The sequence below is a fragment of the Indicator indicator genome, chromosome Z (assembly GCF_027791375.1).
Source record: "Indicator indicator isolate 239-I01 chromosome Z, UM_Iind_1.1, whole genome shotgun sequence".
NCBI lineage: Eukaryota > Metazoa > Chordata > Aves > Piciformes > Indicatoridae > Indicator > Indicator indicator.
Window position 1 is genome coordinate 35,338,146 of NC_072053.1, and position 22,913 is coordinate 35,361,058.

At 38.2% G+C, this 22,913-nt stretch overlaps 1 protein-coding gene across 1 annotated transcript in view; it reads left to right on the top strand.

The window, feature by feature from the left end:
* Positions 1–22,913, top strand: part of ANKRD31 (ankyrin repeat domain 31) — a 69,531-nt gene that overhangs the window by 27,351 nt on the left and 19,267 nt on the right. Inside the window, 11 exon segments of the mRNA XM_054397563.1 lie at positions 1,605–1,747; positions 2,789–2,933; positions 7,169–7,235; positions 9,254–9,795; positions 10,247–10,489; positions 14,676–14,870; positions 15,754–15,896; positions 17,510–17,669; positions 18,107–18,210; positions 19,688–19,766; positions 21,645–21,741. Coding sequence (XP_054253538.1) covers positions 1,605–1,747; positions 2,789–2,933; positions 7,169–7,235; positions 9,254–9,795; positions 10,247–10,489; positions 14,676–14,870; positions 15,754–15,896; positions 17,510–17,669; positions 18,107–18,210; positions 19,688–19,766; positions 21,645–21,741 — 1,918 coding nt within the window.

Here is a 22,913-nt window from a genome sequence, read left to right on the forward strand (position 1 = left end):
GATATTCTCCATGCACTCAGTTTTGTCTTACTTCCAAGTGTCTTGATGGAGCTGAAAAATGTTTGCAGTGAAATTTGTATTTCTCCTTGGTCTGGAGCGTCATGTTGCTAGACTCTAATGCTTATCAATTCAATATGTTTCAGGTTCAGTTTTTCAGGTAGAGGACACTTTTTACTGAGGGAGAAATAGGTAAAGTTAAAAATTTCATCCTTCCCTGAACAGATTTCAGTCTTTTACTCCAAAATATGGAATGCCTACAGTTTCTTAATGAAATAGACTCTGTAAAATGCAAGTAAAATGTTTTACAGAGAGAAGTGCCAAAAGCCGTTCACCTTGCTGAACTGTCAACATTAGGCAATGTAGTTTAAACTTAGGAGTTTCAAGCATTGGGTTCAAAGTGTAATAGCACAAAATTTTTGGACAACCTGATGGACAACTAAATTGTATACAAATGCAATATTTTCACATAAGGAGAAAATTCTTTGAGGGTGGTGGAACACTAGAACAGCCTGGCCATAGAAGTTGTGCAGTCTCCTTTGGAGACTTTTAAAACCTGTCTGAACACATTCCCATGTAACCTGATCTAGATAAACCTGTGTGAGCCTAGGGTTTGGACTAAATGATCACTGGAGGTTCCTCCCAACTCTTAGCATTCTGTGATTCTGTGATTTTGGTTTGAGTGATATAGAAGAAAACCTCAGGAGTTTTTTTTTCCAATGAAACTAAGGTGCTCAGTGGGAGCAGAACAGTCTTAATAAACCTAATTCACATATTAATTCACATATTCGATATGTGAATTAGGTCCAGAAAACATTCTGATAATGTGAGCGGGTTGAAGAGAAAGATTATCCTTCAAGGAAGGCATGCTGGTTTGAAATCTGGAAAACAGGAAGTGAAATATCCTCTCTCTCTTTTTGCCTTTCCTTGCCCTACAAAAACTGTCACATAATGAATATTTGAGGATCTGATGCAAAGCTATGCTGCTCTCAGTTCAGGATTACGTTCTATTTTTTGTTTTCCTCACCTCCTTTGTAGAAGAGAATTGTTCTGTGGGTCATGGAGCTAATATCTTCTTTCATGCCATGTATCTGGGAAAGGATATTGAACTTCAATGCGATTCTTTCATGGACTTTTTTGGATACTCAGACTGTTCTTGGATAGTCTTAAGAACATTTTTTTGTCAGTAAAGACAAGGGCTTTAGCTTGTGTTTTCTTACCTTCCTAAGCATGGCTTTGTAAATAAAAGAGTGCCATGAAAATAATCATGTTTTTAAAATAGTATATACATTTTATTCAAGGAGAAATTACTAAGGTACTAAGAACAAGTTTTATTCTCTTCTTCTGTAACCGAACTATCAAATTGAAAACTAGTACTGTTACAGCAGCACCTGGTTCTTCAGTAAATTTTTAAAAAAAGATGTGATCCCCCAACCCTTGTGACTCTTTCGTTAGTATCTTTTCATAGAACTTAGTGTAAAATGCATCAGGTTTTACATTTTCAGTACATTTTCTGAAATATCTATCAAATAGACAACCTAAAATAAAGAAAAAAATGTATACATTATTACATTCAAATGTGAAATGCAGGGTTTTCTTTTTCATAGGCTGGACTGCACTGCATGTAGCAAGTGTGGAAGGCTTTTATGAAATAGCAAATGTGCTTTTGAAAGCAGGAGCTGATGTTAATGCTAGAGGAGATGAACAAATAACACCATTGCAAGATGCAGTTAAAGAAGGCCATTATGAGGTATATTCCAAACTGGACAGAAATTAGAGTTTAGTAATAAAAATGGTTGTGTTTGGGTCCAGAAGGTCACATAATCTTTCCACATGTGCCCAGTCTCTTCAGATTATGGATGAATTCAGGAGTTTGCAAATCCTTTCTGCCCGATTTCTGTTCATTCCATGCTTTGCAGGATTTGTCCAAAAGCAGAAATTGTTTTTATCACTCTTTGGGACAAAGGCTGAAGTACTTAGGAATAGATTGCTACTGTTAATACTACTTATTTCGCTTATTTTATAAGCACCTTTCAGAAAAACTTATGACCTGACCAGTGTTTTGAAGTTTCTTTTCATTATGTGGCAAACATGCTTGTCTGGTGTGCAGCCACAGCCATGCTGAATAAAGGAAGGCAAAGGAACAAATAAAAAAAAAACTTGTGCTTGGGATAAGACCACAGGGTGACCCACAGGAAAGAAATCATCCCATGCCTTAAAAAAATATTCTACAAAAGTAGATGAAACATTTTGCTAAAGTGATAGTTTCTTGAGTAACAGCAGAATAAGGCTTTATATTTGCACAGAAATGATAACGTTTGTAAAAGCATCTGAATGGGTTTCATTTGTCTGCTTGGTGTGTTGTACGTCTGAAGGCACTGTCAAAGCTTCCCTTTGCAGTAACAGGAGTCATGATAGACACACTCAGAGCCTGATTTTTCTCCTAAAGTAGATATCCTGGATAGATAAGCTCACTCATGCAATAAAGTCACATGTTGTTTTCCAGCAGGGAAAGGGAATATGTTTTTGAGCCCTTGTTTTAATGGCATCAGGTTAATTACTGGAATTAAGTTATATAATTGTAAGTGATAAGACTATAGGATTATGATACATCCAGGGGAATGATTGGGGTATACTAACTAAAACAGAAAGGAGTTATGTGTCACAGGCTTAGATTTGGTTTGGTTGTTCATGTGCAAGTACGTGCTCAAGTACAAGAGAGAGAACCCTGTATAATGAAGGATTATGGAAAACACTGTCAGAAAACAATCTGAAAACCTTCTTTTTCTAGATCGCAGAGTTACTACTGTGGTATGGAGCTGATCCCTTACTAAAAAATGAGATGGGAAGGTGTGCATTAGACGAACCTTCTGATCTGCCTATGAGGAAGCTGCTTGAAAGCTATGTAGCAACCTACAGAAGAAATTCCGTATCAGGTAGGAGAGAATTATTCTGATGCATCATCACCACCAAATGAAGAAATTCAAAACAACTGTTGCACTATATTTCCCTAATTACTGGGGTGTTATTTCCATGAGCTTCACTGTGTGATGCCTGAGTACCAGGGAGCACTCATTACCAAGCACAGTTGCTGTGTATTGCCAAAGTATTTATACTTTGTCCATCTTTTTCTTGGTCTGGAACTATCCTTACTTTTGAAATGAGGATGTGAAGCACAGTAGTTGTTGCCTATCTGAATGTAAGATCAGACATGGCTAGACTTGCTGTTGGTTGAAGTATGACTTACAGCTAGGGATGAAATTTGGTTCTAAACAGGAATAGGGGATGAATTTTAAAGGATGCATAAGATAAAAATGGAGGATCTAGAACTAGATCTAAATCTTAGGGGTTGCCAGCATTAATGGCTTATCCATTAATTGCTTATGTTAGGGCTGGGACTAGGATAATATTGCTGAAGGTAATTGCTAGTGAGTGTGCAAGCGTGTAGGTGAACATTTTGGATAACACAAGAGTTGGATCTTGTGCAGTTGTAGGAGCTAAGTTGAGAAGAAGGTTTAGAAGAGGATATTTAGTCAGGGGCAGGTATGACGAAGTGCCACAAGGTAAGTCTTGATGATAGTTAGAATTAGGACTATTGGACACCAATAATCTATTGTGGGCTGCAGCGCATTTAAGTCTGGAAGGAGTCCCCAGCCCTGAGAATATTGTCCATTATTACTCTTCAGTGTGGGTGGTGATGAAGCCACAATGCATAGTCTAGGAGCAATCAAAAGAGAATTCAGGTTTTTGATGGTCTGCACATCAGCAGGACTGATGGTGTCAGATGGGATTCACCCTTCTCAAAGATGCGAGAGGGTCTTTGCTCGGGAGCTTGTGGGCACATTGACGGAGCTTTAAACTAGACTTGAAGGGGGAGGGGAATACTATCAGGATTGCCCATGGCAAGCTGTGGGTATGCAGTTCTTAGAGGGATGGGGTGCAAGCAAGGGACTCTAGCTTGTTTCTCTGCGACATATCAGCTGTACTGGAGCACACTTGAAGTCTTACAGAGATAAGCCACAGGCTCCTGAGGTAATAGGAATGGACAGGGAAGCACTGGTGAAATACCTCAAAGATTTTAAGGGGAGTTCCTCTAAGAAGGTGGCATGGCCAGCAGCCCAGCTGCAGTGCCTCTACATCAATGCACATAGTATGGTCAAAATAACAAAGAGTTAGAAGCCACTGTGCTGCTAGAAAGCTACAATCCAGTTGTTATTAATAAAACTTGGTGGGACAAATCCCATGACTAGGGTGTAGCTATGGTTGGCTAGAGGCTGTTCAGCAGGGACAGGTGAGGAAGGAGGGGCAAAGACATTACCCTCTAATTTCAAGAACTGGATAAAATGTGAAGAGATATTCTTGGGGAATAGCCATGAGCAAGTCAAAAGCTTATTGGGAAGAATTAGAGAGCAAGGCAGTAAAGGAAACCTTGTGGTTGGTGTCTATTACAGGCTGCCCAATTAAGAGGAACCTACTGACAAAGTCTTCTTACTCTAACCTTGGGAGGCTTTGCATTTGCAGGCTCTCATTCTACTAGGGAGTGTCAACCACCTCGACATCTGCTGGAAAAGGAGCATGGCAAGCTGTAGGCAATCCAGGAGACTGCTGGAATTCACTGAGTGTAACCTCCTAAGCCAGGGGATAGACAGCCCTACCAGAGGGGATGTGCTCCTGGACCTTATAGTCACTTATGCAAGTGATCTAGTCAGGGATGCCAAGATTGGATGCAGTCCCAGCTGCACTGGTTATGCACTGGTGGAGTTCACAGTTCTGAGGGATATGGTTCAGGCAAAGAGTAAAGTAAAGAATTTCCTAAATTTTAGGAAACCAGACTATCAGCTCTTTAAGGAGTTAAGTTATTCAGAAACTGCCCTCTGGGACAAGGGAGAGAACAGAGCTGGCAGATCTTTTAAGGGCACTTTCCATAGAGCACAAGAGCTCTTGATCCTGAGGTGTAAGAAATAAGTCAAGGAAGGCCAGAGACCAACATGAGAGGGACCTGGATAAGCTCAAGAAGTGGGCCTCTGTGAACCTCATGAGGTTCAGCAAGGACAATTGCAAGGTAGAGTAGAAGCAACCCTCTGTATCACTATTGTCTTGGGAGTGAAGGGATTGAGAGTAGCCCTGTGGAGATATGGACTTGATGGTACTGGTAAATCAAAAGCTGGACAATGAGCTGGGCTTACAGCCCAGAAAGCCAACCATATTCTGTGCTGCATCAATAGAATCATGGCCAGCAGGTCAAAGGAGGTGATTCTGCCCCTCTACTCTGCTCTGTTGAGGCCCCACCTGGAGTACAATGTTCAACTGTGTAGTCCTCAGCACAAGAAAATGTGAACCTGTTGGAGTGGGTCCGGAGGAAGGCCACAAAACTGATCAGGGAGATGGAACACCTAAGGGCAGGCTGAGACAGTTGGGATAGTTCAGTCTGTAGAGAAACAGGGAGGGTGAAGAAACTCTCAAATAGGTTGTCCAGAGAGGGGGTGCATGCCTACTCCCTGGAAGCAGGGAGCCTCTTGAGAACCTTACCTAGTTGAAGATATGCCTACTTATTGCAGGGAAAGTTGGACCGGGCAAACTGTAAGTGTCCCTTTCAACCCAAACAGTTCTATGGTTCTAAAAGTTTAGAGTCAGGGTAGCAGTAGTAGGCAGGAATTACTGACTTCAAATGTGAGTGAAACCAATGTTGATGTTCCTGTAAGGTATTAGCCTGACAGGGGCTGCTGTGTTTGGGAGGTCCTTATGACTAGAGATTAGGGCTGCAGCCACTGTAGGAGAACAGAAGGTATCTGTGAAAGGCTTCAGAACAGGAAAGAAGAGCAGGCTGCTGGTAACAGAAGAATGACCTGATGATAAGAGGAGCTGACTGCAGTAAACAACTTGAAGTGTGAGACAGGACAACATTTACCTACATGCACCTACATGCAAAACCGGCTCAACCTGATAAAGGAAGAAGACAACAATGGACAGCTACATGTCAGAGAAGAAACTCAATTAGCAACAGGGGTAAAAATGTGTCAGGTTATTGTTTAGCCTACTCGATTTTTCCTATATAAACTCCTTGTTCAATGCCAATAAATGGACTCCTGCTACACCTACTGGGAGTCCGTGCATGCTTTCCGACAAGCCACCAAAGGCCATCTAAATGTTCTGAGCCTGTATTACAGAGATTTGTAGGCTAAAAATAGGTTCAAATTGATGGTTTGAATAAAGGTTTGACTTAATCAGTGCTCAATAGCTTGACCATTTGGCTTAATTTAGGATCAAGACTGGCAGGATCCAGTGGACTAATAGTTGTAAGGCTGGGGTTAACATCTGCCACATGAGATTCCATGAAATGTTGGAGAAAGAGTTGCCATGCTGTGAAATGCTTGTTAAATATAAGGCTGGTTCCAGCATGCATTGTCGTGTGAAGCTATAGCTGGGGCTGGTGTAACAAAGGGTGGTGAGCAGGGTGGGTTTTTTTCAATATTGTGTGGCTAATCTAGTTTTAAGAACATATTGGCCAAAAATAAATGCATACAGCTGCATGAATTTGTAAGTATATTAGGATTTGTAAGTACATCAATATAGAGATTAGGTCTTGGTAGTTGCTGTCCTCTTTTTGTGCCATTTTGTCTTCACAGAGGTTAGCTGGAAAACTAAAGCAAACAACCAGCAGGTCACTGAATTGGTACTGGGGAACAACCTTGCCTATTTTTACACCTGTGACTTGGCTTCAGCTACTACACCCCTTTCCCTGCCCAAATACGCTATACAGGGAAAGGTGTAAGTTAGGCTGACGTCAGAAAAGTCTCCAGGGGATCAGAAAGTCTGTTAGAAGCTAGGAAATGTAGCTCCTCTAAGTTTCTAAAAGAATTCCTCAGGTCACTAATCTTAGAAAAAAAAATGTGGAACGATAATGTCAAACTTCATTCTCACCTGTCCTGGTTTGTACAAGATGCCATCTGCAAGAGAGATCAGACTCCCAAGATTTTGGAATATATTTTTTATATTAATGTTTTATATTCTAATAAAACCCTTATGGCTTGAAATTCTTTTTTCTGAATATCTAAATGTGCTAAGTACCATTACACAGAAAATTGTGGACACAAGGTGGTATATATGTAAAGTAAATAATTATGATCTGTTTCCAATACTGGTTTCTTGTTGTCTTTCATTTTCATTTCAGGTGGAAATGATTCAAAGAATGTGTTAAATACTCAGAGTGTCAAGGATACAAAGGTACATCTTTACAATGAATTCTGATGTTAATTTGATGGTGACTTTATAGCAGTGTTAAGGACTTTTTAGCAGTGTTCAGTAAACTAAAGCAGATGACTATTTCTGGAATTTGTTTCATAACCAGTGCATAATGTACTAGATGCTTCATACCTAGCAGGGACTGAAATGGAGTGATGTTAAACGTTATGCCAATTTGTCAGGCAGTTGTTCATCCTTATTTGTACTTGGGATAAGCTGCAGCCTTGTGAAGATGCAAGACAGAGGCAATAAGTTGCCTTTCATGAGCAGTGTTTCTTGCTGAGTTTTTGCAAGCACAGCAAAGGTAATTTACAACAGACAGGGTACATCAGTGCCTAATTGTACTTGCAGAGACCTGATTGAAACATCAGTATGTTGCCTGGCTTGTAGCAGTGGACTAGCTGCTTCTTGCCTCTGTGTAAGTAGGTCGTGTTTGGTTTCAATAGGAAAGGGTAAGGGAGCCACTGTCTTGCACAGTCATTTTGTGAGACCTCAGTAAGATGCAAGAGCTAGTGCCTTACAGGAAGACGAGACACCATGATCAGTCAGCTTGGTCACTGTTGCATAGAGCACAGCAGCTTCTGGCAGTAAAAGCTGTACTCTACTCCTCTTGTTTTCTCCCCTTTGAGCAGTGGTTATAACCGAAACAGAGTGCACTCTGCTCACTTTATTCTTGTTTCCTGGTTTTGTGTGGTTACGATAACTACTCACAGTAGTGCAGTCTACCCTGTCCTTAGAAGTGTTACACTTAAATAACAACATCCCTGATGTATAGCCTCAGATAACACTTTAAAGCATTAGTTGGTTGATAAAGGATGTACTCCAAGTGGACAGTGTTGTAAACATTTGATTGGGAAAGCCTGTTACTGTGGCAGTGTAACAGATGATATCAGTTATTGTCTGAGTTGTTGCAATTCTTGTGTTCTGGTTCTGTCTCCAGATATGGAATAATCAACAAGGTAATTTTATGTAGTTGATGGCCTTTGCAGCAGTCCTGGAAGATTGCCATGAGCTAATTCTGAGTATTTTCTTGTGTTATTTTCCAACTTGAATAATTTCCTACGGTCATTGCAGACAGTTTTGCCTGCAATGTGAGACGTTAGCTCTGATATATGACCACAAAAGCATTGAGGTTTTAACTCTTTGAGAACAACATTAATTTAAAACCAGATCAATTTCCATAATAAAACAACCAAAATACTTCAGTAATATTTATTACTGGATTTCACTTATCCATTTTTACACTTTTATACACTTAGTTCCTTAATTCTTTATCCTGCTGTCTTAAAAAGCTGCATAGACAGAGGAAATCAGTTAATTTTGTAATAGCACAGTTTTATTTTAGTATATAATAAAGCAGTTTATCAGAAAACTAAATGAAGCATGTGACATATTTTGCAGATAGATTTAAATGCACATGTTACAGTTCAACATGATAATACTAAAGCATCAAATGAAGTTTTGCTAAAAGGGCAAAATAGACGAACAAATTTGACAAAACACCCCAAAAGTAAAGTTATCTGGGGTTCTGAAGGCAGAAAACCAAATGAATAAAACCCAACCAAACAAAACAACAGCCAAAAAAGCCCAAACCAAAGAACAAGATCAAAAAAGACAAATAGATCTGTTATTCTTATAGCAGAGGCCACAGCTGAGAGTAAAACTCTTCAGAAGTAATGTCTCATGTTAGACGGAACTCATGTTTAGGTCCACTTACTAATTTAACAGAACTTGATTTTCAGTCAGTACTTGCTCTGCCTGCCTGTCACGATGTATCTAAAGTTATAAGAGGAAGTCAAGAGTTGTGACAGTAATTAACATAGTCTCAAGAAGAATAATAATAGTAGTTTGAGTGACCAGTATCTAAATACTGATAGTGGAATACAGTCAGAATGAATATATTTATTTGCAAAACTTGACTAAATTAAATGTCGTGTTGATGGAAACAAAATGAATGGATTAATGGATCAGCTCAAAGTTTAAAACTCTCTTTGCCTTTGTTTGAACTGATTGTCTTACAGGCAGATGAGTCAGAACCACCATGTGCAGATGTTGCAGATTCAAGTAGCGCGGACATACCACACCAGACTCTTGTAAATGAGGTGCAAAACATTAGTACTAATGTATCTGAGGATGGCACCAGTTGCACTGAACAGATGCTTCAAGCAAACACAGAAACACTGTTAGCACACGAGGTTTTAGCAGCTACCAATGGGGAAAGTGTTTCTGGAAGTCCTCATAATTCTACTAGTGGTGTACTAAGCACTACTGAAGAAAACGTTCCACAGCCAGAGGAAGGAGAGCGGATCGTGCTAAATGCAGAAGAAAGAATTGAAGAATGTCACATGGAAACTGAAGATATTACTAGTTTAGAGACTGAGCCTGTAGTTTTACAACTCCATGAAAAAGACACAATTCAAATTAGCCAAAAGAGAGAGGATCTTCCAGAGACCAACTTAAAAGCAGATTTACATTTTGGTATTAATGCAGACAGCAATTCTCCTTCTTCATTTCAGATTGTGGAAAATGTGCAGAAAGAAACCTCCCAGAAAACAGGTGCTATATTTTGTTTGAAAATAATTATGTTATGAGTTTGTTTTAAGCATACTGTGTATTTTATTTAAAAACCCAGCTGTTGGTTTCTGGAGAATGTATTTTTCCATAACTAAATAGCAGGCACATAGAATGTTTTATAGTACAGCCACTATTACAGATTAACTAATTAGTAATTTTTGCTATGTATTTTTGGGGCTGTTTTATATCCAAAGCTCCAGTGTATTTACTGAAGTGTGACAACAATGGTCATTGCAATTAATGAGGTTAAATTCTTAAGTACCTTATTAGTTTTAATATCTAAGAATCAGTGAATAAAATCGAATTGGTTTGGATTCAGTCTCACTACATTAACATGCTGTGAACATATGGTCATTTTGACAGTCGTTTCAATTTCTCAAATCACTGAGTTTTATGGCATAGATACTCTTAATTTCTTTTGTTAAACCAGCAGATGAAGGAGTATTTGTTGGAGTAAGTGGAACAGAATGCACTGGAAAAAACGGAGACATAAATGCAGTGACCAATGTGCTTTCACAGTTTACTGAAGTGGAAGTCCGAACTAAGAGAATAGGGTTAGACCTTCAGAAGACAAGCCAACAGGCAGCCTCATATTCCAGTGGCAGCAAAAACAAGCTTTCCTGTAATCAGACACAATTCAGTCAACCATCAGAACAGCAAACATCCAAGAAATCAGGTAAAAAGTTAATAATTTTATTGAAACTGTGGGGGTTTTTTTCTAGATAGAGAAGGGTTTTTATAATGCATGAAGGAAAGTTTGGAAAAGCATGTATAGCATGTTGAGCAAATACTCTAGTGAGTTCCAAATACTTGCAGTATTTCTAGAACTTCTGTATTCCGTTGTACAGAATGTTCATACTTACTTTGTTTTGTTATCTTACAACCTCCTGAAAGAAGGTTGTAGTGAGGTGAGAGCTGGTCTCTTCTTCCTCGTATCAGGTGATAGGATGAGAGCAAATAGCCTGAAGTTTTGCCAGAGGACGTTTAGATTGGATATTAGGAAAAATTTCTTTACGGGAAGAGTGGTCAGGCATTGGAACAGATTGCCCAGGGAGGTGGTGGAGTCACTGCCCCTGGAGGTGTTCTAGAAATGTGTGGACATGGCACTTTGGTACATGGTTTAATGGCCATGGTGGTTTTAGGTTGACAGTTGGACTTAATGCTCTTAGAGATCTTTTCCAACTGAAACAATTATATGAGTCTAAATAAATTCAGAGGAGCCCCCAAGAATCTTACAAGTCTTTCATCATTGTGGTTGAGGGATCATAACTGAGAGCTTAAAAGAGCTTTAAATTGATCCTTAGTTAACTATGTTACATAAATGGTAGTTTAAAATAATGCTAAATTGGTCATCAGTTAACTATTTTACATATCATGTATCAAAGAAGATAACTTGCCTCTCCATATATATGGCACACACATATATCCACTTACAGGTATGTCCTCATCTGCCAGAAGTCAGTGTAGGCTTTGACTCTACTGCTATGTTTGGTTTTATCTATAGTATAGAAACAAACTTCCTTATGTGAGGATTAGTGGTTTGCAGCAGTTATATTCTCCATTGCCGGCACACACAGCTTTCTATTTAGCAGTTTCATCCATGTCTTGCAGCCTTACCATCACAATAAAGCCCTGGTAAAACTGATTACTCAGCATAACCTCCATGTGTATTTCATTTACTGCTTTTCTGGTAAAGCTGGCAGTCATCTTGTGCACTTTGATTCTTTCTGTAACCAGAGAACCATAGCGCTCAAGACTTCCAAAAAAACCCCCACACCTCTGTAGTTCAGATGGAATCCCTCCTGTCTTAAAAATTTGAAATGTAATCTAGCTGGACCACTGCTTCAAAAACGTTTAACCTCATATGATTTGGCATTCCCTTTAACATGTGTTGAAATGAACTGTGTCATCAAATGATAGGCATTTCTTGTGGAGCTTTGCCATGATATGGGATAAAGTATTTGTCTTTTCTGTTTAACTTAGACAATTCTGTCATTTCGCTGTAGTGATGAAGAGTATTTATTTGGCAGCGTCAGTACTTAGCTTTCTTGTTTTCAGATTGGTTCCTCCTGGTGCAGCACTGCCTTTTTACTTCATCCAGTGCAAATTATTGGAAGTATAAACATTGAAAATAGAAATTATTCCTTTAGCTACAATTATTCCTGTTTTTTGTAGCTCCTGTCTTCCAGCTTAATCTTTATAATAAGGTCTATGTGCATTAATCCATTTTTAGATTTTTTTCCCTTTGTATTTTTTTTCCCTCTAAGGTATACAATTGTGATTTTTTTAAAAAAGGTTTATTTGAGACATGTTTTACATTTTGGTGTCCTTTGGAATAGCATTTCAGCAATGACTTTTTACCCGAAACAGATTCTTCAGGTAATACTTTATTCAGCTAAAATTTGGTTGTTTCGTTCATCCCAGGAGAATGTTGCTGTTTGAAAGGTGATACAAGAAAGCATGACCCTTTGTACCATTGAAGGTATTAGTAGCTTTGGAGATTGGTACAAAAAGTTGGAAGATGGGATAAATTTTCTGATTTGTTAGGTTTTCAGATGTTTTTCTTGTCTCATGCCTTTTCTTCATTAACTGGCTTTTGTATCTCCATCTGATTGTTCCTGTGCCCTAGTGATCTTCCTTTTGTTACTCTGTTCCTGAATAAAAATCTTTTCTTCCTAAATGCCGCAGTGTCACTTTTCATCTGCAGTCAGTTATTTACTAAGCTCTCCACATTCCTGTTCTGCTTATACAGAAGGAACCTACAAACAAGTTGCTTCTTTTTTTAAATAATCCAGTCTGTGGAAGGGATTAGTCATAGACCAATGCTGAAGTATTCAAATGTCTTTTTGAAGGAAAATATCCTTGATGTCGTTGAAGTATGGCAGCCTAACCTATCCTGATTGCTCATTACTGTAATCTCTGTTGCGTCTTTATATGTGTACTGACTAGATTTTGTACTTTCCAAGTTACTGATCTTTCCTGCTTCTGACCCACCTGGCAATGCGTTCTGAAGAGAACCAATGTTGTATGATTCACATACCAATGATCTGTTGTGCTTTTGCAAATGTTTCCTAACAACCACAAAGGAAATAGTTGTACGTGACAATTTAACTGGAAAACTTTGCAACTGATTCTGTTCACTTGCAGCTGATATTGCCAAGGGTCATTAGCTTAATGGGCTGTTATGTGCCTGTTTTTCATTCTATGCTTCACATTGACACAAGAGTTCCTAGGACATTCTCTCATGAATCAGAGGGGAAGAAAAAGACAAACCAGACTGGATGATTGCTTTGGGAGTTCAAACCCAGAAGCTTTTAAACAAAACACAGTGCTTTATCTTACAGAAAAAAAAAAAAAGATTTTGAAGTGGAGGAGTACTTCAATAACCAGACCGTTCTTGTGTCCTCTAGAATTACAGTTTGCATTTAAAAAAGAAACACTTTAGCTATTGTGGTTGACAGTACAGTGTAGGTTAAGCAACCCCAATGCAAGGAGGGCCACCTGAATGCTTTCTGATGGGTTAAAATAGCCTGCAGTAAGCTCCACGCAACCATGGTTTCATTGCAATAGTGTCCAAACAAGGTAATTTAAAATTAGTATGGATATATCTTTACTATATAGTTTTAATTGGCTTTAATATAGTTTCAGTATGTCTTTCATGTTCTTCCAAACAGTCTTGGATAACAGGCTCAGTAGTTTATGGTGAAGGAAGTCTTGGAAAGACAAATTTTCCAGAAGGCAGGAGCCTGAAGAGCAGCTGTCAAATCATGGAATATGCTGGGTAGCAACACGTGCTGATAATTGAAAATATTTGAGAAGACAGCTTGTGTGATGAGAAAAGGAAATGCTTGGGATGCAACAACTAATTATTCATGGAGTAATTAAGAAAACATGGATAAGTGTTGCAAAATGCTTATTTAAAACCTTACACTTTCCCTTTTTTGCGTGAAATAGATTTTTGAGAAATTGGAGAAGAAAAACAGTGAACTTTAAACCAAAACTTGATAACATATTATTACAAGAGTAGGAACAGGCATGGAGAGCTTTTGCAGATTCATACCCTATATGATTGGTAGCAGTTTAAGGGACAGTGTTATCCTTACTCTATGTGCAAAATCAGTATATTTTAAAAGTGTTTTTTTTTCTTTTATCTCTTAAAATTTGTTGTGTTATCTCAAGCAGTCAAAATCAGCAGTCAAAATTAGGACCTGTCCAATTTAAAGTGAATGTTGTTTCTTTTGTGAACCAATAAGAGAAGGATCAAATCAAGTTTATTTGCAAATTTGCATCCGTTCCTGCCCAGGTTTAATTAAAAGGCGATTCAGCTATGTCAATAGGCATTAATCTAAGATTTGTAATTAGTCTACAGGACTTTTTCACACTACAGCACTAAAAATATCTTACATAGAAACCTATCTTCTCCCTGATTCATAAATAGAAATGGAAAAGAGGTTATGGTCAAGTCTTCATTTTTTATATAGTTTCTTCAGTATCTTTGTGTGTTTACTTTATATATTTAGCAGGCATGCCTGGGTAACTTGACAGCAACCCATGGAGAAATGTAACATACTCCCTACCTTTATACAGTGTAAAACTTCAACATTGATACCCTTTTTATTGATCTCTGATTTATTGTACCCTGGTTATCTAGATTTGAACTGTCAGTTTGCATAGGGACTATTCGTTAGCTGAGCTGTTATGCAGTATCTTCTAACCTTGTTATGTAGTCAGTTAATATTACTGAATAATGAAGGCAACAGTATTGCACACACATTAATTCAAATAAGTTATGAAGCCTAATTCTTTGTTTGCAATGAAACTTTTTTTTGGTGGTTTCTAATGAACACCCAATATGTGTTTAGAGTCCTTCCAATCTACCAGAAAAGAAGTGGTAATTTTACATGGCACCTATAATACAAGATATAAGAAGAAGATGACAACGAAAAGAAATGCAAATGGGGAAACTCCGCTGCACACAGCTGCTAGGAGAGGAGATTTACGTTTGGTGAAAGCTCTAATATCTTTTGGAATTTGTGTCAATGATCAGGACAATGCAGGTTTGAAAACTATTCTTTTATTATTTCATGATAGAGTTTTATATGATTTGTAGTATACATGGTTTTATACAATTTGTTTAATTTTGATATAATTACAGATTCTTGATTTATGATGTAGTTGTGAGGAGAAAAGGAAGGTATTCTCCAAGTGCAAGCATATTCAATGAATCCCTGGGTTTTGTGTCAGCATGGAGCTAATGCAGCCTTTTTCTCAGCAGGGTCATTAGTCGGATCTTGCTCTGTTGAAGAGTACATTTTCAGAGATATGTATGTAAAGTGGACTTGAAAGTTTGGCAAGAGAACTAATGCTTACACACATGAATATATACATGTATGAAGCACATTCACACACATCTTATTTCCTTTGGAAATGAGGACAAAAATGAAATTACAAGGTTCTTTTGTTTTGTGGTGGGTTTTCCCCCACCCCACCACCTAAATGCATGAAGCATTTCTGTTTTTATAGTCTCAGAATAGATGGTATTTTATTTTGGATGTCTGGCAGACTTGATACAATGAAATGCCAGGGGGATTACAAGTCAGACTATTAATATTATGCTTCTGAATTTTTAGAGTCTTTCTACTCTGTTATTTTGTTTCTTTTATTATTTTTGTAGGGTGGGATTTTTTTGCTTAACATTGGGTAAATTTTTCTCTAAAGTAAAATGGTTTGCATAAGAAATAATTTACCTTGGCACTGCAAGATGACTGTTCGCATAAGATTTTTATCTTAAAGATTTATCTTAAAGATTTTTATCTTAAAGAGAGGAGTCCATTGCATATAGTACAGCAAATACAGCAAAATGTGTAATCACTAATCAGTGATCTATGTGTATCTTTCCAAATGTGATGCGTGCTGTATGTGTCACCTTGCTTTTATTAGGTTGGACAGCAATTCATGAAGCCTGCTGCAGGGGCTTTACTGAAGTGATCTCAGAATTACTGAAAGCTGGTGCTGATGTTAACAGCAGAAGTCTGGATGGTATTTTACCCATTCATGATGCTGTTTCTGGCAATTATTTGGAGGTACATTTTAGTTTCATGTTAAATTTCCTGAACCTGATTTCTAGCAGAGGGTCAGCAAAACATAGTTCTGGTTTAAATAAGGAAAGTCAAAGTTACTAATACAATTTTAGTGTAGATTTCCACTTAGGAAATTAGCTGGTGTTCTTCAAAGTGATCAAAATTAGAGAAAGAGGTATTTTTCAGTAGTCACAGTTGTAATTGTACAGTTAGCTGACTTTTTCAGTCCAGTGGTCACATAGGAAAAATTCAGACACTTTTCATGCTTCTCTCCTGTATATTGGACTTCTTAAAAATAACACTGAAGTTGAGCATTCTTCATTTGGTCATGTCCCTGCCTGTGGGACATGATCTTTCATTAGATCAGCTTGCCTAAAACCTTATGTCCAACCTAGCTTTGAACACTTCCTATGACAGAGCATACACAGGCTTGGGGCCTTGACCATCTCTCTGTGGAGTCTGTTTCAGTGTTTGGCAGCCCTCTCAGTAAAGAAATGCTTCCCATGTCCAGTCTAAACTTCCCCTGGTGCAGCTTTGAACCATTTTCATATGTCCTATCATAGAATTTAAATGAGAAGAGCTCAGCATTTCTCTCTGTACTTCCCTGCATCAAGAACTGTAGAGATCAATGAGGTTGCACGTCAGCCTCCTTCAAACTAGAAAACTAGAAAGTAGTTCTTAGCTACTACTCACAAGTTGTTCCTTCCAGCCCTCCTTGATGCATTCAAGGACATTCACATCCTTCTTAAGTGGCAGGGCCCAGAAGCGTACAATGTTTTGGCACAATGAGTTCCAAGGAACTGAGTGTGAAAAGGTGATGCTGGATTGGCTCAAACATAGCTGGAAGAGCTGGTATTTCATCACATTTCTCTTTTCTATAAACAAAGGCGAAATGTAAGGGATGATTTCATAGACCTGCTGCCAAGCTATCAGTAGAGTTCTTGAAATCCTGTAAGATACTATTAAATATTGTGGAGGAATACCAATGGAGAAGATTTTGAGCTTTCAGAGAGTATGCTCTTTCTGATACCTTCTGATACTTAACAGCACCCTGAGTCTAAGAAAGAAATGCTAAAGATGAGAAGTTATACATAAGAAAATTTTTTACCATCCAAGCTCTGACCTTATCAACCCTTCCATCTGATCTTAATTTTAGGAGGTAGACAATTCCAGTATGACTATTCTCATTTTGCAGTTAAACAGTGAATTGCAAGTGATTTGGAATTAGGGAAACAAAAATAATCAGTGTATGTAGCCAAAACCCAAAGGCACTATTAAATACCTACAGAAAAAAAAAATCCACTTGTTTTCTGGATTTTGGTCTTAGCCGACCAGTTCCTTTCAATTTAGTTAATGAAACTTTGTGATTGCTCTCTATAACAATACCATAAAGATGGCAAGTTTAATGCCAAGTTGTGAATTATTTGTGTGTTTCAATGGAAAAATTGGAAATTGAAGATGTCTGGGTAACAGCCAATTAAACATGTTTGCCTCATTGAGATTGCAAGTGTAGTGGGTTTTAGAGTGCCTTATATTGTATCTTTATTATTTGAGGTCTGTCATAGATACAACACGTACACAACAAGAATTATCACAATATAAATATTATATAATAGGCAGTCAAGATTCTACTACAGCATGGAGCAAATCCGTGTGAGAAGGATGGTTCAGGGAAAACTGCTTTGGATCAAGCTTGTAATGATCAAATGAAAGAATTGCTGAAGTCTTACAGCAGCATGGACTCTGCACTTCCTGTTGAGACTACTGAAATCACAGGTATTTTAGTTTTGTAGAATAAAACATAGGATTGCCCTGCAGTCTTAAAGAAAAAAATTACATTATAGTGCTGCTGATTTGGGAGTTACATATTGTCTGGCACTGATATTTTAAACTCGAAATAATCTTTGACTGCTCAATTTTATTTATTTACAGAAAATAAGATACATGAGTAGAGGCTTTTTCCCCTGAGAGAATGAATTATGAGGACATATTTGGCTCTTCAGATTTTTATTGTTATCCATATTTCCTTTCACAGGAACCCTGAGTTTTTGGAAGCAGTAGCTTTAAAGACTTACTTTCTTATGCTACCTAAATTTGATCTCATTTGCATCTACAAGATATTTCTTTAAGATGTGATCTGCTGTTGCATCTTTGTAACCTATATTAACTAATTAGCCTATTATGCTCCTGTTTATTTTTTCATAATTATGGAGAGAGGAGATATTCACTGAGGTCAAGAACATCGAAACATGGTTGTTGCAACTTCTATAAAAATGATGGTGCAGCTTTGGAGTCACAACATGAGAAATACAGTGTGGTAAGTATAGATAATAGAGTTTTGATAACCCTTTGTAGTGGTCTGAAACATACTAATCATTCCTCACCATCAGAATCATGGATTTACAACATTTTACAACCGTAGGGTGTTACCATCCTGGACAGGAGATTCTCAGTCGCTCTCTCCCTTTCTGGGTTTCAAGTGTTTGTGTTTCTGCTTGTTTTCAGGATCTGGATAGTGTTTTTCCTTTACCTTCCTGTTTCACATATATATATATATATATATATATGGATACAATCTGATATTTGCATAGTGGGGGAGTAAAATAATCTGTGTAAATCAACTAAAAATCTACCTTTTTTTCCTCCCTTTCTTATCTCTTGGTAAGAGGGGAGGGAGGAGATGAGATGGGCAATGGGAGTTTTTTTGCTCTCACACTAAAACCATAACACCCTTTCAATGAACACGTTTCTTCTGCATCAGAAGAGGTTTCTCCTGTACCCTGGCACACCTTGAGGCCATTTCCTCTTGTCCTATCACTTGTTACTAGTGAGAAGAGACTGACACCTATCTTACTACAACCTCCTTTCAGGCAGTTGTAGAGAGCAAGGTCTCCTCCCCTCAGCCTTCTCCATTCTAGCAAACCCAGTTTCCTCCTGCTCCTCACAAGTCCAGTTCTCCAGGAGCTTCACCAGCTTCATTAGCCTTCTCTGGACCAGCCCCAGGATCTCAGTGTCTTGGTCAAACTGCTTTGTAGAGTAATACTGCATAGTGCCATTTACTGACTAAATAACATAAAAATATCATTTCAATAACCCTTTAGAATGTGCGTAAAAAAACTGCATCATGCAAAGGTTAGTAGTATATAAGCTATGGTTTACAGTGTATAATCTGTGATTTAATGTTGGGGGGAATTTTCAACCCACCACATTACATAAGTGTGTATATTATGAGTTCTCTCTATACATGATTTCTGTTCATTTCTGTTTAAACAGTAGTCAATAATTATATATGATTCCTATTGCCTATATGAATAGGAAAAAGTTCAGGAATCCTGAAGCGCTTTTCATCACATTTCCAAAATGGCTCTTTGATTTTTCTTCATGATAATTAAGATATTTAGAAACCGGTTAATCTTAAAACAGCCAGGAAAACCTTTGCACAAGTTGTTTGTTAGGAGAGCTCTTGCTGTTACCTGTTGGCTATGCCCACGTTGTGTAGGTGATGCTGTTATGGTGAAATACAGTCTTATCCCTTCAGTGTGCTCAGAAGTGGGACTCTGAGCATGGACTAGTTTAAATGCCTGGGCAAAACCAGGCTGCGACAGCCCCTTGCAGTGCATACCCTTGGCACTATTTATGTCTGTCCTGCCTGTGCCCCATTGCCTTTACACAGTAATAGACTGCCTGAAATTACTTGAGTCCACCAGTATTTATCCTGCAGGCTATGCCTTGTGGCCTGTGTTTTATAGGGTGCACTTGGATCTTACTATCATTTCTGTGTTTGTTAACACTAGTCTGTTGCTGCCATACAAGATGCAGAAAAGAAGCAAAAGGAACTTTTGCTCTTTGAATTGAGAACTTCTACAGATGCAGGTAAATGTAAATTTGAGTTGTTTCACCCTTTTTATAGGTGGTGGGGGAAGAAATTTATTTGGTAATACAATTGTTTTTAAAATAATACTGTACATCATTTGTTTTAATATCTCCTCTGAAATATACAGTTTCAGAGAAAGAGATCTTAATAACAGCTCCCAGGTAAGTGCTCTTCCTATGTGCTTCCACTTTACATAGGAACAAATATGATGACAGAAAAGAGAAGCGTGCCACATGGGGGCGCAGGTTTCAGGGTAGCCTGGTCACATAGAGGTCATAGATAAGAATGCACACACACCTTTGGCAGCATTATTCAGTTACAAGTATATGAGCCCCTCTAAGATCAAGAAAAGCTATGTCTCTACATAAATAACACATGCAGCAATTTCATTCTGGTCCAGATGGACTTTCAGGAGCCTAAAATAATGTATGAGGGGGAAAAAAAAGCAGAAATCTTAAAGGCAGATATTGTGGATGATTGGCTGTTTCAGAAATGCTTGTCCCCACAGGTGTAATTTGTCTTGGGCTATCAAGTCTCAGTTCAGATGTATCTCAAGATGCTGCTAAGTGACACTGATTTTCTACAAGATCATGATGCTGGTGCTGTGTAGCAGTTTGAGCTGACTGTGTCTATGCCATTTCTGTTCAAGCAGCAAAACAGAAACACATTTGACCAAAGTTGCTCGCAATCCCATCTGCCTTTACCATCTAGGCAAGGCTTTTTGCTTCAAACAGTTTTGCTCCCTGACAGAAAGGAAATGGCTTTTAAAAATGTGTTTTCTTGAATATAAGAGGGAGCTTTCTAATTATATGTAAAACAGTAAATTTATTCCTTTAAGATGAAATGCAAAATACAGAATTATGCAGATTTATAGCTCCCGACTCAGTTTTATGACATATGAACTGTTAATTAAAATCAATATATTTTCTTGAAAAATACTTGATAAACAAATAATACAAACAGGCAGAAGCCTGGAGACAGGGATTGGTGGAATTTCATAAAGGAGCAAAATTAAAGTGTCAGGCTTATTCTGTTTAGGGCTGTGAGGAAAATGAACATGGTGATCTGTTAGCACTACTGACAGAAACATTAATTATCTAGCACTTCTTAAACTAAGTCATAGTTATTATTTGTGAAGAAACACAAGTCTGAACAAGAACATTGAACTTTGACAAACTTCTAATGCAGAAGAAAAATACTCAAGGTATTTGCATGCAGTATAGTCTGCTACTGGTAAATGATGCAAAGTGGCTTGGTGAGCATTTCCACCAGCTCTCTCAGTGCCCTAAATAATATAAAACCTTGAAAAACTACAGCTGATACAAATGACAATTTATAATTATTTTTCTTTCATAATATGGATTTGAAAGTGTGTAAAACTATCATGCATACATATAATCTAAGCTCATTACAGTGTTTTATAGTACTTCAAATGTAAAGGTTTTAGTCACAGTCTTAAGACTGTGTAACCTGTGCAGTTAGCCTCACATATAATTGTCATGTAGGGTAGCTCCTTGCAGTAGAGAGAACTTCAGAAGTTCTAGTGCTTTTCATCCAGGGAACAGTTCTTTATCCTGTTCTCAGTAATTTCCTGGACAAGCCATTTGCACTTCAAAATTTTTCAGTACTGAGGCTATTTCCTATTAAGTTAAACTTGCATTTAATTATTTTTGTGAAGAATTTCATTAAAAGTACTCTAATTTTACAGAGTTATTTGTCAGTAAGACCTGTAAGAGCTGCATGACAGTATAAAGTACTGCTGTAATAATATATTCATATTTTGGCTGTGTGTTTGCTACATTTAAAATGTTATTACTATGAGTATTTTATATTGCATATTGCCAACATTTTTTGGATCATATCAAAACGTTGGACAGATCTGTATATCCGAAGGCTGTCTCAGACCCAAGACACTTTGAACAAAATGCTTGCAAAACAGAAAACAGAAAGGGATACCCTTGCTAAAAAATACAGGTAGGTAGAACACAAAGGACATTCTTTATAGCAGTGGTGACAGAGATTGTTAGAAAGTTAGCATACAATAGTGTGAAAGTAAAACTGGTTTTCATACAGATTTTATGGAAGCATAACCCATATTGGCTTCAGTTACCTCCAGTAAGAGTTTACATCATGGAAGAACTTCAGAGTTTAGCTAACCCATGTACACAGTAAGGGCTGAAATTAAGTAGCGAATATACAAAAGGTATGGCAAAATGCCTAGGCAGAAATTAGGTAATGGAGATACTGAGTAATTTTGCAGCTTCTTGAAGGAAGGCTGTAGCAACTCAGACATTACTTTTAGTCTGCCTGCCTGCAGTTTTGTTTCTGCAGCTGTCCTGGGTTAGCACAGCCTGCTCTCACACCTCCTCTTACCCAACACAGAAGTGAGGGAAAGTAACACAAAAAAACCCTCTGGGTTGAGATAAAGAGTGGAGATAAATAGTTTTACTAAAATGAGATAATACAATGCACAGTTACCTTGGCCTGTTTGCAGAAAAGCACAGCAAAAAGCAGAAGCAGCAGCAGAAGCCGCTCACCTACCTGCGCTGCCCGTCCCCTTTCACTACCACCCCCCCGTCCCCCTTTCCTTGTGGGAAGTTCTCAGCTAACAGTGTACATCATTTTGATGGATGCTTCTAGGCCATCTTATGAGGATATCTAAGTATTTTTGGTCATGTAAAAGCAACAATCACAGAATCATTCAGGTTGGAAAAGACCCTTGAGCCCGACAATTAACCCTACTTTACAAAGTTCACTCCTAAACCAATTCCCCAAGCACCACATCCAAATGACCCTTAAACACATCCAAGGCTGGTGACTCAGCCACCTCCCTGGGCAGCTTATTCCAATGCCTGACCACTCTTTCTGTGAAAAAAGTTTCCCTAATGTCCAGTCTAAACCTACCCTGTTGCAGTTTGAGGCTATTCCCTCTTATTCTGTTGCTCATTACCTGTGAGAAGAGATCAGCACCAACCTCTCTATAACATCCTTTCAGGTAGTTGTGGGGAGTGATGAGGTCTCCCCTTAGCCTCCTCTTCTTCAAACTAAACAGCCCCAACTCCTTCAGTTGCTCTTCATAAGATTTATTCGCTGGGCCCTTCACCAGCTTCCTTGCCCTCCTCTGCACTCTCCTCAGCACCTCAGTA